This window comes from Typopeltis vanoorti, chromosome 4, assembly GCF_054136105.1.
Source record: "Typopeltis vanoorti isolate ZY-2024b chromosome 4, IOZ_Tvanoo_1.0, whole genome shotgun sequence".
NCBI lineage: Eukaryota > Metazoa > Arthropoda > Arachnida > Uropygi > Thelyphonidae > Typopeltis > Typopeltis vanoorti.
In genome coordinates, this window is record NC_143552.1 from 82,425,478 (window position 1) to 82,442,348 (window position 16,871).

The 16,871-nt window shown below is 33.5% G+C and overlaps 2 protein-coding genes across 4 annotated transcripts in view; one reads left to right on the forward strand and one right to left on the reverse strand.

The window, feature by feature from the left end:
* Window positions 1-16,871, reverse strand: part of LOC150107453 (protein tyrosine phosphatase type IVA 1-like) — a 185,211-nt gene that overhangs the window by 115,516 nt on the left and 52,824 nt on the right. The window lies entirely within an intron of this gene.
* Window positions 1,833-16,871, forward strand: part of LOC150107454 (sphingomyelin phosphodiesterase-like) — a 41,251-nt gene continuing 26,212 nt past the window's right edge. The window contains exons 1-4 of one of the 3 annotated variants that reach the window (XM_090391303.1): window positions 1,833-1,957; window positions 9,671-9,990; window positions 14,204-14,398; window positions 16,554-16,718. In XM_090391303.1, coding sequence (XP_090247429.1) covers window positions 9,760-9,990; window positions 14,204-14,398; window positions 16,554-16,718 — 591 coding nt within the window. In that variant the 5' untranslated portion in view covers window positions 1,833-1,957; window positions 9,671-9,759. Of the gene's footprint in view, window positions 1,958-2,956; window positions 3,086-9,670; window positions 9,991-14,203; window positions 14,399-16,553; window positions 16,719-16,871 lie in introns of those variants that run through there. The other 2 variants (XM_090391305.1, XM_090391304.1) reach the window with 2 other exon arrangements.

A 16,871-nucleotide genomic window follows, 5' to 3' on the forward strand; every position in this document is an offset into this window, starting at 1 on the left:
CCTGACGACGAAGAACAATACCAGCAATATTTATCTATTGGATAATGATAATCGGTAGATAAAAATTCAGTCTAGTGCTACACTTAATTTGTGCTCAAGTAAATTTTTAATTTCAGTTTGTTTGTTTTTTTAAATCAGAATAAAATCAGAATCATATCCGCGGCTGTTCGTTATAAGGAACATCAAAACTATATTAAATTCCATGAACAAGAACAATCTAGACTCACCGAACATGCCATCTTTATTTATTTATTTTTAAGGAATGGCTGTATAAAGAGCTACGAAACCTTTAACACCGCCCCAATCTAATTAGATTTCATGAGTTTAAGTTATTCTTCCTTATGGGAGAAACTGTTCTTCTTCACACATCTCACCAAATATTTTTAAACAGGTGTGTGTGTGTGTGTGTGTGTGTGTGTGTGTGTGTGTGTGTGTGTGTGTGTGTGTGTGTGTGTGTGTGTGTGTGTGTGTTAACGCTCTTATTGTTGATTCTTCTTCATTATATTTATGTCACGTTTAATGTTTGTATTCATACTGAACATGACCTTAATATTTGGAAGAGCATTGCATGTTTCGTTCTATTAAGTTACACTCTGACTTAAAAATGGTTGCCCATTCGAGATGGGCAACCATTTTTGAATTTGCAGGTCAGTCACATTTGTGTTTCAAAAAGTAAACTGAATGACTTGTCATTATTTATGATTCTTAAAATTTAAAATCACGATGATCGTTTTAAAGTTTATTAAAATTTTATTAAAAATTATCTGCTTCAATTAACAGACGTTACAGTTTCACATAACACGGGGCCATGGAAAACAAACCGAGTGATATTGAATATTATTAAGAAAACAGCGATGAAATTTCTGATGCCCCTGGGTAATTTTTATATATCACTTTTTAGATTAAGTAGAACAACGAAGAACGAATGCTAATCTGTAAGCTGGGGATGAGATTTATTTCTTATCAGAAGCAGTGATTTAACTTCTTTGATATATATATATATATATATATATATATATATATATATATATATGCTATCGACTGATTTTGATGAGAATATGTTCCGGTTCATTAAGTGAAAAAGAAAAAGTGAAAATTCTTAAACATATTAAAAATAATAAAATCAAGTAAAAATACATTTTTACTTGATTTTAGTGATACCGGTTATTGACTGTTACTCAAATAACAATTTCTTCCAAGAATAAGAACGAGAAAAAAAAAAAAAAGAAAGAAAGAAATAACACTGAAACGCATCTGAGGTATTTGACCTAGAAGTAAACACGAGGTGCCGCATCTCAAGGTCGTTTCGCTATTGAGACTTGAAGAAACTCTCAGAAATTCTTCTTCGAAGATTCACGAAAAGTTTATATATTAAAAACCCAAAGGCAAACTGAATTGTTTCAGCAAGCATTACCATTAATCTGAATGACTGTTTTAAAAAGAATGTAACCGAATACTAAACGTACAAAACGAATGAAATAAAAATAAAATTAACAGGAAACAGATATAAAATTTTACAAGCATGTTTAGTTATCGTAAAAGTAACTGATGGAAGAGATTATTATTATTATTATTATTATTATTATTTACTTTTTTTTTCCCTGGATGATGCGAGTAAAGGCTGTTCACAAATGGAATGTCAACAGTGATATAATCAGAGAAGCACGGGGCCATGAAACGGCTTTTACCTTTACAGTATTTCAAGGTCATTGACTCGAATCCTCGATGGGTAAAGCGGGCGTCTCGCCTAAGAGGTTACAATTAACGGTACTTCCTGCTCGACAAGTTCACGAGCCGATAGTAACGGTCGGTTCATCCGAGATAGTTTTTCCATTATGACCATCTTCGACCAACCAGCATCTCACTGGAAAGAAATATGAAAAGGCGCTCTAGTACCACCCAACAGCTTAGGTGGTAGGAAACTGGCCCTGCATCCAGGTGTCTCCAAGGCAGAAAGGTAGGTGGTTTCTCTGTAACTTCATTGGAAACAATAACAAGCGTGTTTGAAGATAGCCAAGTCACCCAATTGACTTTTTTTTAATGAATAAACAAAAAAAGATAGAAAAATAAATCGAAGAATCGAAGTAACCTGATTAAATTATGAGGTGTAATAATTAAACTGGATGACTGTTATAATTTTATCATATCGATATGTACTGATTTAAACATAATTCCTTTGTAAACGACGGGGAAGCATATTCCCTCTCATTCATTCTGTATTAGAAGTGGTTTTGTCTGATCCTAAATCAGTTAATAAGTTGAAATAATGTTTAATATGATTGCGTTTTTTTTTCGACTTAAAGTAATATACGTAAGTAATAATAATTAAAGTAATTTGATGTCAAATGTAATTAAGAGTTTTTGCATAAATTCGAAGTACTTTGTTAAAAATAAGGATTGTAAAATTTCTCTTGCATATTGTTATAAATAAGCATATATTATCTAATTGTTCATAATGAAATTCAAACTGACTTTATTTACATTTCCGTTTCTTGTCTTTCATTAAGCTCTCCAAACAATACTACTATCACTATTTTCAGTAACTGTCGATATGTTGATAGCACGGAGTATGCCAGAATGGTTGATAAGAGATACGACGTTTTACAGTCCATATGAATTGCTTTATTATCTAACGTTGACACTTTAATTCCTTTGGGAATATTTTCAGAGGCATAACAACGCCAGAAATATATAGAGGAGGGGGAGATATCACTTAAAATTCTATGCGATCCCGCTTCCCTTTAAGAAGATTTTGGACTACTGTGCTGAAATCTAGTCACCAGGGTTGAGAGGGGGATAAAGACAGAACAGGATGTAGAAATCGTTGATAAAAATGATTTCAGGAATGTTAGCTCTGAGAATAAATTGATGTCATGTGATGTGCAGAGTTTGGCAGATAGAAGGCAAAGAGGTGATATAATTTATCGAATGGATACGACAGGGACTTTTTAGAGACCTTGATTAATTGCACAAAGGAGTGAGTGGTGAATAAGAAGGTGAGGAGTATTTTGGAGAGTGGTAGATGAGCGGAATGCATCCTATGTTGTGAATGCTAAGAGTGTGAATGAATTTAAGCTTCAGTATGGTATGTATGTTGCAAGCAGGTGATGTTTTGCTTAGGATTTTGTAATGCATATAATATACAGTAATGTAATATAATGTATACTTATAAACTATATTTAATTGTTAATAGTATGCTCTTCTCTATCTCCCTCGATGAGTCTTTGACTCCAGGAAATTTTATTAATAATAATAGTAATAATGATAGTAATCATGAATACTGCATATCAGCAGCATTCATGATAGGCAGAGTAATCTTTGCATCATCATCAGCAAATAACTGTATGTCGCTTGTCAAATTTTTCCCAATATCATTAATATACAGATTGAATATATATATATATATATATATATATATATATATATATATATATATATATATATATATATATATAATATGCATTTCGGCCAAAGATGGAATGAGGTGGCTATTACAATTGAATTCTGGAACTACATTTAGGAGTGATCGTGGATACGGAGCTTATTTTTTATTTTTATTTAGTATGGTGATTCAACAGCCGTGAGCCCCTATTACGGGAGGTACGGAACCATCTCAATCCTCCCTATTTTTATCCGGGCTTGGGACCGGCATAGCTGACAATTCAGACCTATGACTGGAGGAACTGTCTTAGGTATTCCTGGCTGTATCGGTGTGTGTTCACGAGGCTGGTTTGCCTGTTTGCGGGATGAAAAACCTAGCTAAGCTGGGGGGGGGGGGCCCTGCTGTCTACGCCCAAGACGATACGGAGTTGAAGTTCAGGGAAGACATTGCGAAAAGTTGTGCAATTTGCTTAGTGAATATTTTGCAACATGAGCAAGAAACCGACAAGTAGGTATAAAGGGTGTAGCAATCAGGTCAGCATGGATTGCTATGCACAGAATTGCCGCCTGGATATGAGAAGATAACACAACACTAGGGAAAAAGTCCAGAGGCTAGTAAATAACTAAGTATCTTAGAACGTTCACTGAGGCCAGACTGAAAATATGATTTGCAGAGTATGGCAAACAGGAAAAAATGATCGAGATTTAAAGTTGGTAACTGGAATGCGTAACCAGGAAGGGTGGTGATTGCATCAACGCTGAATGTGTTTGGTACCTGCAGTCTGTATACATTAGAAATTTTCACGAGAATAATAGAGATTATTAATATAATTAATATTAATTATTAAGATATAAGATATAGAATAAAGATAATTATTAATATAACCACACAACTAGTTTCGTCGGAATGTCGACTTCGTCAGGTATGATAACATAAAAAAAAACAAATAAAACATCGTAAAAAACATTTCACCACAACGACAGAGCATTAAAAATTGAAGTTATGTTTGAATTGGAGTCCAAGCTACAGTTCTATTGTTATGTACATGCGAGTGTATGACTTCACGAGTTCGCCAATACAGAATAGCCGAGCTATATGAGTCTGACAGACGACTGTAACTGAGATTGCTGTTCATGTGAGAAGAGTCAAGGGTTATTTCTTTTGATTTCAGGACACGACGTTCTAATTCATCGTAACACATATATGAATGTCGGAAGTTGAGTTCCAATCTATTTGATGTTGGCGGCCTTCATTATTGGAGTTAAACTGAGAACAAGACGTGATTGGAGAGGGTGCTGGCTCTGGTTCTATTGTATGAGATGTCTCTCTGGTGTTCTGCGAGACGTAGAAGGATAGATTTTTCAGTATGGTTCCCCACAGTCGCATATAATTTTATAGACTCCTGGTAACTGAAGATACATCTCATACAATAGAACCAGAATAAGCGCCTTCTCCAGTCACGTCTTGTTCTCAGTTTAACTCCAAGAATGAAGGCCGCCAACATCAAATAGATTGGAATTCAACATCCAACATTCCTATATGTGTTACGATGAATTAGAATGTCGTATCCTGGAATCAAAAGAAATAACCCTTGATACTTCCCACAAGAACAGCAATCTCAGTTACAGTCTGCCAGACTCATATAGCTCGGCTATTCTGTATTGGCCAACTCGTGAAGTCATACGCTTGCATGTACTTAACAATAGAACTGTAGCTCGGACTCCAATTCAAATATAACTTCAGTTTTTAATACTCTGTTGTTGTGGTGAAATGTTTTTTACGATGTTTTATTTGCTTTTTTTTATGCTATCACACCTGACGAAGTCGACATTCCGACGAAACTAGCTGTGTGGTTATATTAAATTTACTTGTTTTTCTATTATCTCGGAATTCAGTCAGTAAATAATATCAACATGTCTAGAAACCGAGTCAATCTGCTTACCAATAATATATATATATATATATATATATACTAGCTGTAAGTATACTCTAAGTTTTCAAGGAAATTCCTTGAAAACTTAGAGTATACTTACAGTATATTTATTTACTGTATATTTTTTATAACTTCATTAATTGTTATAGTTATTGACATTAATGGAAAGGATTTTGTTTATATTTAGTAACTTTAAAAATATTTTCAATGATTTTTAAAATTTTAAGAAATATGTTAAGTCGCTGTATTTCTAATGAGAGTTTTCCTAAGAAAACACTGCCTTTGTAACATTACATCATTCTGAATATAAATAACCCCGTTTTTACTGTCACGGTGTCACTCTGCCGAACTTGCGCCAAGTCTAGCATCATTTAAGGACGATCCCTTATATGTCTACGGAATGCAAAAGGATCTTAAATATATCAGTGTCCTTATTAGGTTGGCTTTACCAGTGACGCTGCAAAAGAAAGTATTAAAAAAGAAAAGTTATGTTTAAAGTCGTTTATTATTGCACTCTTCAGACATAAAAGTATGTCAATCCTTCAAGTCCCTAACTACGAGAAATATGAGTACGTAGATAGCAGTAGGGCGAAAGGAGTGGGGGGGGGGGAATATATTAAGAAGAAAGAAAGAAAAGTGAACAAAATATGAATTTTTTGTTACAGTTCTGTATAGATAAAGGACTATTCAAGTTTGAATATTGTTGAAGTATACGCTAATGACGTTAGATCTTCTAACGAACGCTAGCATCGATACAGGCTACTTTGCTGATTATGTCAATTCACGTACTTCATCACAAGATAAAATAGATTTCAAACATAAGTGGTTTTTGAAAATAACTGAAGTCGTTTTGATTTTTTTTCTTCTTAAAATAGCAATTGAGAATAAAGAAATAGCATGGCAATAGAAAGTGTACTTTATTTTATTTCAGCTAAGAACTGAAATAAAGAATAATTTAAAAAAAAAATTACAAATACTCTTTATTTGTTGAATGAAAGCTGACCTCCATCATAAAGTGGAATAACTTCTTTTCTAACATCCATCTGTAAATAACAGAAAACGAGACATTGAAGACCATGATAAATGGAACAGTGAAATGAATGAATAAATTATTAAGTAAAATATCGAAAGCAAAGGAGGTTGGTTACTTTGGCAGCATTACGACAATAGCAACTAAGTCTGTAGGGTTAATGTATGTCTTTTAACTGTGTATTATTACAACTGGTTTGCAGGTTTTATGGATGGAAATCCAAGTTTCCGATAAGACGAAAGAGCGGAAAGCCAGAGGGTGAGACAGCCGGCAACCTAATAGCGGCATGAATCACGTTGGGGTAAGAAACACGGAAACGAGTGGAAAACAACTTAAAGTAAATAAATATGGAATAAAAATGGACAACAGTGAAAATTGGTTTTGATAAAATATCGCAAAAAACATTTAATATGTAAAAATCGAAGTGAATTCTTCATGTTACCTCTGCTAAGGACCGAGAAAGCAAAAAGAATTCGGAAATAGCTACTATTTTTCTGACAAGAATTTTAATAATTAGTCAAGTAATTAGTTGTTCGTGCCTCAGTTATGATACTATTCTAATTTCAGAAAGGAATTTATATTCTGAACAATTAAAACAATAACGTCAATCAAGTAGTCGCTTCTAAATTAGAGTCAAAAACTTCCTACTTCTTCAATACAACGCTGGCTTTTTTTTTATTTTTTTTATTTTATAAATGAGATATCACTTTAAAAAATCTATTGAACACAGCGAAGTGTTGCGTTGTTGCATTTTATCTTCTTCCGCTCTTTATTTGGATCCGAACGTGCAGAAATTGTCAGCTCAAACAATTAATACTTCAAAAATATAAGAAAAAATAGAATCCAAATTTGTTCGAAATTAGTTTTACGATGAGAGTTGTATAGGTGTTTGCACAGAACACACGCCCTTCTTTCACTTTAACTAACTGTGGCAATTTTTTAGATAACTTAAGCCATATTGGAATTAGGGTACTTCAGATATATTTGATTTATTAGAAAGGTTTTTGCCGGTATTTTTGCTCATGAAAGAAACACATCGGATAGAACAGAATTACTGAATACTCCACTAGTTTCGTGAAAATTGCTGTGTTTCACATAATCAAAATATAAATTAAAATGAAACAATGAGATAAACTAAAAAAACGGTCAAAATTTTGTTGACTGTTGTTCTATTATAACCATTCTTTGGTAGGACAGTGCTGAGGAAGTCGAGCTCTTGGTTTATTTTATCTGTATCAATGGAGATTCTGTAAGCTCTATTAAAACCTCACTGTGTCCTATTTCATTCCATATACTTCTGTCTTTTCGAACAGTCTGCACCATTCTGAGTTCCTCAAAGATTACAACCCTCAGCTGTTCAAGCAAAATGCGAATAGACTCCTCCTCTCTTCTATTCCTCTTGCCAACACACTGCACTAATGTGCTATAGGCCTTGTGGCCTTTCGTGTGGGATCAGATATATAAAACAACATAGGGAATGAATATTTTTTGCTCCGAATGGCGATGGGATTCTACGTCAACCTCCAAGACAGTCGGATGAATATGCATTCATCCGACTGTCTTGGAGGTTGACTTTCACTTATATACATTCAGTCTCAGATAAAATATCAAGGAATACTTCGCCAACAAAATATAAAGGTTGCTTTCAATCTTCTCAACAAGATCTCTAATTTCCTAAAGCCATTAAAACCTTCCCATCCAACTCTCAAAAAAGCGTGGTGTCTACAAGATCAACTGTACGTATGGTCTACGCTACATCGGACAGACAGACAGACAGACAGGTAGTTCAGGAGAAGTACGCCAATCTGAACTCATCAAGAGAACGAAAGGAAAAACAAATCGGGACTGGCAGCACATACAACTGAAACCAGACATCAGGTATTATGGCAACAAACCAAATGCTCCACATAGATTACAGATTTCTCTAAAGAGTCTTCAAAGCATCAACTGAAATGATCACGCATCCTTCACAGTGGAACAAAAAACAATAGATAATTTTACATCAAGTCGGCTTTCCTCTAATTCAACACGACACATGCGGTTACCAATAGTTCGCAGCAGACCACAAACCAACAAATAACCTTCATAGCAAATACTCCTTTTCCATTGTTGTCTTTGTTTTCAAATATTTATGTACATTACGTTACTTGTTCTAACATATAATTTTTAGTTTATTCACTTATTTCTCCTGATGATGTAAAACACAAGAATATTCAGGAAACTAGTTGAGTAGTCAATAAAGTATTCCATCCCATCCTATCTGTTTCTTTCATGTGGAAGAATACAGAAAAAAAAACATTTCTAATATGTCCTCACTCCACAGAGGACTAGGCAACGTTACATGATTTATTCGAAATCGGCTGAACTTTTCTGCAGAGAAGGTAGTGAAGAAAGTGTCCTTAATCTCCTAATTTTCGTACGATTAGACAGAAGTTCTTAGGCGATCTTCAGCAGCATTAAAACACCCTTATTTATTCCAAATTTGTTCAATTGGTCAAAATCAATCGAAATGCGAGCTGTGAAGGTGCTTTCGGAGAACTAGGATATGTAGAAAAACGATGTTTTTTTTTTTTTGGGGGGGGGGGTGTTTTCTGATATTTTTAAAGTACAGTGGTTTCAATCGCCGACTGTATTCCTGTTAACTACATCTGTGGAATCAAAGTCTCAAAAAAATTAGTAAAACTGATAGTAAAAAAACATCAGCATCACTTGTTTATTACTGTTTAAAGTTCGAACTGTAAACAATAAAAGCCCAAATTGTAACCTGTAAACTATAAATAATAAATTATTATTGTTTACAGTTTGAACTTTCCTCTGGAGTGCAGTTGGTGGTTTAAAACTGATCTGAATTTGAATATCCATCTAATAATCATTGAGAGGTATTAGGATATTTCCTCCCGAAAATCAGGCTTTTACCTTTCCCAAGCAGACCACACGGAGAACTCAAGCAGCTAACAGATTTTACCTTAGTGGCCTAGTTATTAATTCCAGCTAATCCCCATTAAGCTAGCTTATTGCGGTAACTCCCGATGTAATCTCAGAATTGTGATCGTGTAAGTTAAGGTGTGCTCCATGGATCTTCCAATAACTTGTGCAATACCACCTTTGAATACAATCTTCTGAAATATAACCTTCTAAACTTATTCCATACTCTGATAGTGCATTTAAAATTACGGCAGGAAATGTTTTTAATTAATTTATTGATTTCTTTGTCTAGCTATGCTGAATAATCCATTTTAATTTCCACTTTACATGATTACTTTCCATCTATGAAAATGTCCTTCATATGTACATCATTTCTTAACTTTTTCACTTTTTATTTCAGATATTCAGGAGAAAGAAAGGACTAGTAAACCCAACAAAAATAAAATAATAATAATAATAATAATAATAATAATAAAGAATTTAATTTCGATGCTGCTACGAGAGCTTGTATTAATAGCCATCCTGATTAACTCATCAGCTGCTATTCGATGGCTGTCAAATGAGTCAGAAGATGATTCAAATACTGTTATACCAACTTCTAGCAATGTGCCACAATCTGGAAGTTATGAACATCACGAAATGCAGGAACCAACTAAAGAGGAAGGGAAGTTTTTGCCCAAACTTCTGTCGCACATCTTTGACATTCTGAATTTCAGAAGGGTAATAATTTGTTCCTTTATTGTAATTATTATTAAAATAATTTAATATAATATATGAAATAATTAATAACGATTAATTTGATAATTTGATAAATTTATATTTGTAATAATAAGGGATTGCATTATATACAATCAGTTTGGCAATTAATTGATATTGAACAATATGCATCTTTTATTTTTACATTTTCGTTATCATGTGTACTCTGCAACAGCGAATCAAACCGCAATTTTAAACTGATGATTATGAATTGTCAAAAGTTACTAGAGATCCTCTCTTTCTTAGGAATAGTGAAATATAAATGTTTTCATCATAGTAGCATTTAAAACATCATAATAGTAGCATTTAAAACATCATTCTACATTGCATGTTTGAGTTAAACTCAAACATGCAATGTAGAATGCATGTTTGAGTTTACTTTAAAGTACAATACCGAGAACTGAATACAACAAGAATTTGAAGGAATTCTGATGCGAATTTAACTTAATACGCAACATGAAAACATCTTTGTCATTACATATAAGTTTTTAAGATCTCTACGATTTAGATCTCTTCACTGTGATTTCCATCATTAAACAACGAGGTCACGTAGTTGGAAGAAAAGCAACATCACGCTGACACTTAAGTTTTGTTCACTGCTAACCAAGCGAGATACACAAACAAAAAAAAATTCGTGTCCCACAAGTTACTGTGGCCTACTCCTGTAACAGCATCATTAAAAATGACTACTGTTCCCTGTCAATCGCTATTGGCCGAAATTAATTGTAGCGGTACAAATAATATGCAAAATTCACATACAAATAGAATTTTGCCTTTAAATGACCCTGATATAAATGTGTCTGTCATTCAGAAGAATAGTGAAAATTAAAAAGACAGTGATAGACTAATATCGTATTTTACACTCCAAATAGAAAGTTCATCTAGGTACTTTATCACATCTAGGATACGCTGTAATCTTTCTTTCTTTCTTTCATTTCCTTTCTTTTAATCTCGTTTTAGAAGGAAAATATCTAGGTTCTGATCTTGGTTATAATCCGAGAAATATTTATAGGGATTTCAACTGAAGTTGCGGGGGAGGGGGGCTCATACAGAAATAGCAGGATTTTCCTTCTAGAAACCTGGTTTTATTTTCTTCTTCCTAAACAAATCAGTCAGCGAACACACGCATTTGAAGATATATAATACACAATACAGTAACTATTAGCTAGCCAATAAGTGGCCGAAGTTAAAATATATTTATACTAGGGAGGGCTCTGCTCCCCCCCCCCCCCCCGAGTTCCTGGCTGGTAAGCCGGAGACAAAAAGCGTGACATAAAAAGGTTTCAAATTTCGGCTTATCTTTATATATATATAGAATAGATTATGTGAATCCCGCCCATGAAAGGTTGTAAACCTACAGTACATCATTACATTAGCATTCGTACTGTGGGTCTGCTAAGTTTAGATAATCCAAAAACCTTGCTCACAATAAAACAAAGAACTTATGCAAACCACCAGGTAATGAAATCCATCTCCCACCTGAAGACATTCGCAAACATCCATGTCCATGAGGGGATTCGAACTCACAGCCTGTTAGTTGGAGAACGAATATGCTATCCCCTTCTCTCTCTCTCTCTCTCTCTCTCACACACACACACACAAACACACACACACACACACACACACACACACACACACACACACACACACACACACACACACACACACACACACACACACACACACACACACACACACACACACACACACACCATTAACAAAAACTGAAGTTAAAAATGATTGAAATCTCGAACATCATCTGCAGTACCTTTGAATTCTTCTCGTCTCGAGACCTAGTCTTCTGTGGCGCAATAGGAAGTATAATATGCAACTGTTGATTGGGAAAAAATCCCGTCAGCAAGGCGAGGAATATTTAATAGTTTTTGGTATTAAGTATTTTATATAATAGATTATATATTATACATAAGTATTAAATATATATATATATATATATATATATATATATATATATATATATATATATATATATATATATATATATATATATATATATATATATATATATATATTATGACTGTAAAATCGTGTGTATTCAGGGGACTGTTTTGCCTGTTTGAGGGTCGAAAAATCTTCTACCTCCATATGAGACCGGCTAACTCACTTTTAGTCGAAAGATAGCAGAAAAAGTTCCTCACGTCATAGACGGGAATCGAACCCAGGTCTTTCCAACCAAAGGGTTTCGTCTATACCGACTGAATTACTGAGGCTTTATTTTGATGATTATGAGCCAGAATGCTATTTGCGATATAATTTAGTAACAAATATTTGGAAGTTGTATTACATTCCCTTACTGGACTATACTTTTTTTTCTTGTTTCACTCTAACATTGGAATTTGTTACATCAGAATATGATTCTCGGATAGATACAAATTATTAATGCAAGGAAAGTAACTTTCACGACATTACAAATTTATATGAACTGCAAGAGCTCAGGTTAGATCCACTATATATGCGCAGGGTAGCTTAAATTAACTTATGAAGCTACTTCAGGATATCGACTCGTACATCATTTATTCTCTGATAACATAGGAATGCTAATTTCACCAGTCACACCGACCTGGGGATTTAGTTATTGTCTTCACTTTCGCCTTCACTTTCGTTAAATGCAGGGCACTTTCAAAGAAAATATGTAATCTCTTTCTCTCTCTCTTTCTCTCACACACACACGGCACTGTGAATCTCCGCATTTAATGACAAAGCAGAAACACTTTGTCATTTCGCTTTTTTTTTTAACAGTATTTATTGTTCATTGTTTTAATGATCAAATGGAAGAAATCCATTTTTTTTTATATTAGTAGTGCGCGAAGGATTTTCCTAAGAAAAGAAGTTCATTTGGCATGATTTTTAAGAAGAGATCTAATTTTCTTTATAACTTTTTTCCTATTATTATTATTATTATTATTATTATTATTATTATTATTATTATTTAATATTATTATTATTATTATTATCTGCCGATAGACAATAAGCTACCGACAAAAAAAATTGATACCATAATACCGCAGTTTGACAAAATGACAATAATAAAATCGCCATTTTGGTGTAGTTTTTTTTGCAGAGAGTTATACACTATTCTTACGAAGTTTGTAGAGAGAAATGTACCGTACATTCCTCTTCCTCTTTGAATCTTAACATATGCTATTGTTTCTATATATCCATATAAATCAAATACTAAATTGAGGAAGGCACCGTTTCAAATCAATAAATGCAAAGAGATTAGCTTTAGAAAACAGATTTCTGATTTTAAAAAATCGATGTAAACAAATTAATTAAGATAAAAGCTGCGTGTTCAGATAATACTTGTATTTTCCTACAAAAATGCTAAATTTCAAATGCGATAAAATACATTTATATATTATGTACCTACGAAAACATGAAGCTCCTAATCCTCCATGCGCTGATCTATTCTCGAAGCAGGAAAAATACTGAAAACAACGCTAAAAGATCCAAACACTGCGAACGTTTTTTTCTCCTCTCAAAAGTGTACTAGGTAAGGATTGCGTCTATCATCGCGCGCCGCGTATAGAAAGTGAGACCCGAGAGGAAGGTGATTGTAGTCAAAAGCAGAAACACTTTGTCATTTCGCCGTTGTTTTTGTTTTTTTATCAATATTTATCATGTTTATGAATATTTTCATGTTTATGTTACGCATTGTACGTTATCGTACCGTATAGTTTTCATCTAAGGAAAAATAAAATATAATAATTTATAGCAATGATAATAAGGGTGCCTTTTTTTTAATTTAAAAAATTAAAAAAAATAGAGAGAGAGAGAGAGAGAGAGAGAGAGAGAGAGAGAGAGAGAGAGAGAGAGAGAGAGAGAGAGAGAGGCTGTTGAACATTTACTAATGTTATTCAAAACGACTTCTCAGCAAATGCAATGTAATGCGTGTAAACTATTATATCAAATATAGTAAAATATAACTTCTTTGATTTTTTTAATATCCCAGCTTAGAATATAATTCTAGGCAGTTACGGTGTACTCAATTCCTCTTCTGAACTTTCAAAGCTGAAAGTATGGTTTTTAATTAGTGCATCTATCTACGAAACAAAATTCAATTACGGATAGAGCTAGTCTTTTGTGTGTTAAAAAAATGTTGCTTTTAATATCCAGTTATAGTAACTGCTACTGTTTTTTCTTTCTCTCCGAAATATAGGTAATAAGAGAACTAAAAGCCGGAAAAACATCTCCTACGATGTGTTTTGCATGCAAATTTGGTATTGCTCTTCTTGAGCACTTCATAGAGACTGAGAAACCTGAGAATGAGATTACTCACATAGCACTGACTATCTGCCAGACTCTTCACCTTGATAGTGATCGTGTATGCCAAGGAATTATTAATTTATTTAAGGTAAGCATAATATATTCGTTATCAGTTCGTTTATTATTTATGTTGCATTCAATTGTAGATCGTATAAACAATAGTTTGTGACCCGATTTCCTATTTAATTTACTCTTTTCGCGTATGCCCATATAAGGGGCTTCAATAATCAGTTTGATGGAATAAGCTGCTTCCTCGTTAATTTGCTGTTAAATACGGGTTCTTAGCCTGATAGCAGAGTGGAAAGCAACGACACGTGCCTAGCAAACGTGTTAGAAGGACTTGAGCGATATTTTCTAGTATTTTTAAAAAATTTGATTTGAGTTTGAGAAAAAGCCTTACATCTCCTTCTGAGATGGCAGGCTTTTTCTCCAGATGTATATTTTAAGCAAATGCGGAAAGTTTTCTTGATGACTCATGAAATTCAGTAATAAACTTTTTTATTTTTGTTAATTTCGTGAGAAAGTATTCATAAAACGAATATTTTATTTTAATTATGTGCATGAGCGTGATGCATATATTATTTCCAAGTCAATTCCGTTACTTAAAGCTAAAAGCCAATAGACATCCACTTGCATCCAAATAATTTACGCATCAGAAGCGATTTATTTTTATTTTAGCTTATTTGCCATTCCATGAAAACAATATAAACTATGCAGGTAAAAAAAGAAACGAATTGGTCACCATGCGACTTTGGAATCTCGGTGTCAAGTGAGCCTGTAATAGCTGCAACTTTTAGCATGTCAAGTTTCGAAAAAGAAGGTAGGAAAAATGAATTCAGAAAAACTGCTATTAAGTGCATTTTATATACCGCATCGTTAAGCACTACAAAAATGAACAGTTGTGAGAATATAAGCTTTAATATTTACGCTAAAGTTTAGAGAATTGTACAGTCATTTGGATTGCTTATGTGGGCGTTTCATCAGGTTGACTGGATAGACAACCTCCAGTCATTTTGCAAGTATCAAAAGATATTTATAGCCAATGTGACTATCTTTCTACATATCGTACACTATGAACTGCTTTATGGTATCTGTGCTAAAACTGAAAAGCATCTTTCTACACTTGTCTTTCATTTCAGCAGTATTTGTGCATTTTATAGCTAGGCTGTCCGTTTTTGTCTCTCGCTGGAGTCTCATAAGACGTAGTTGCACCACTCCACTACGTGGAGTGGTGCAACTACATGTCACACTTTGTTTAATGATCATAGCCAGTAGGGAATTTTTAATACTTCACATAGATTTATTTGCAAAAATATCTATCTAAAACTATGGGGCATGTATTATTTTCTAAATGCGTTATAGGCCTACCCAAAAGCCGTTTAAAATACAAAAATAAATTAAAAAATCGTTTCAAATAGCTTTCATTTCAAAACAACCATCTTTGTTTCCCATACTAAACTAGGACACAGGGTTGCTGTCGAAAATACCCATTTAGTGATAAAACGCTAGTAATAAAAATAGACATTAATAGTCATAAATTCGGAATTTACTTTCCTTTTTCTTATATTTAATTAAATTTATTATTATTATTATTATTAATTTTTGCGAGCTTAATTTTCTGTACTCATTATAATATTAATCTATAAATACAACACATTGGCGTATCAGCAGACTGGGAGGTAGATATATTTTTCGTGGGCATCGTGTGAAAGTGGAGAAACATTACTTTGAGCATAGTAAGAAGAAAATAGAAAATGGTGTGGAAAGGACTTGGAAGCTGATATAGAATCAGAAGGTGGTAGCTGAGAAAATATAATGAAAGTAGGATGCTGAAATAGATGCTACTTCTATTTTTACTACTACTACTAAACGAACAACATGAATGATCTAGAACCAAATACTAGAACCAACAAGGAATATGAAAAAAAAATTAATGCAAAGTATGATAGGGTTTGCCCAGTTCTCCAATTAGCTTTGACATAGAATTTGTGTATTTCTATGCTTGTTTTAGAATTGCCTGTTAAAATCCAGAGATGTGTTCTATGTATTTTATGGGTCTTTTCAATTCATGTTAATAGGTCAAATATTGAATTGAAGCTGTTGTAGGTTAAAGTTACTGAATAACTATTCCGTAACTGAATATGCATTTATATGAAGGGATTTTAAATTTTTAACTTAAAAAAGATCCTAATTTTGAAACTCCCTATATGTTCAACTATAAAGTGTTTTTTTTTTCCATTTAGGACGAGATGATGTATATTTTCCGAAAGAACACTTTGGGTCCTCAAGAAGTATGTGGAGTACTACTAGGCGATGATTGCTCACATATTACTTCACCTCTTCACAACTGGGATGTTCCCTTGACTATTTTCCCTAAACCACCTCTGAGACGTCCTCGTCCACCGTGGGTTAGTATAATTGCTTGCCCTTTAAATGCTGTATACGTGATACATTTTGCAAGACCTATGGATTGTTAATCGCTCAAAATTCTTTACGTGAGTTCTTTTGTACTCTTTGTAATTTTTATAACGGAAATGAGTTTATTAATGACTTAAAAAAAC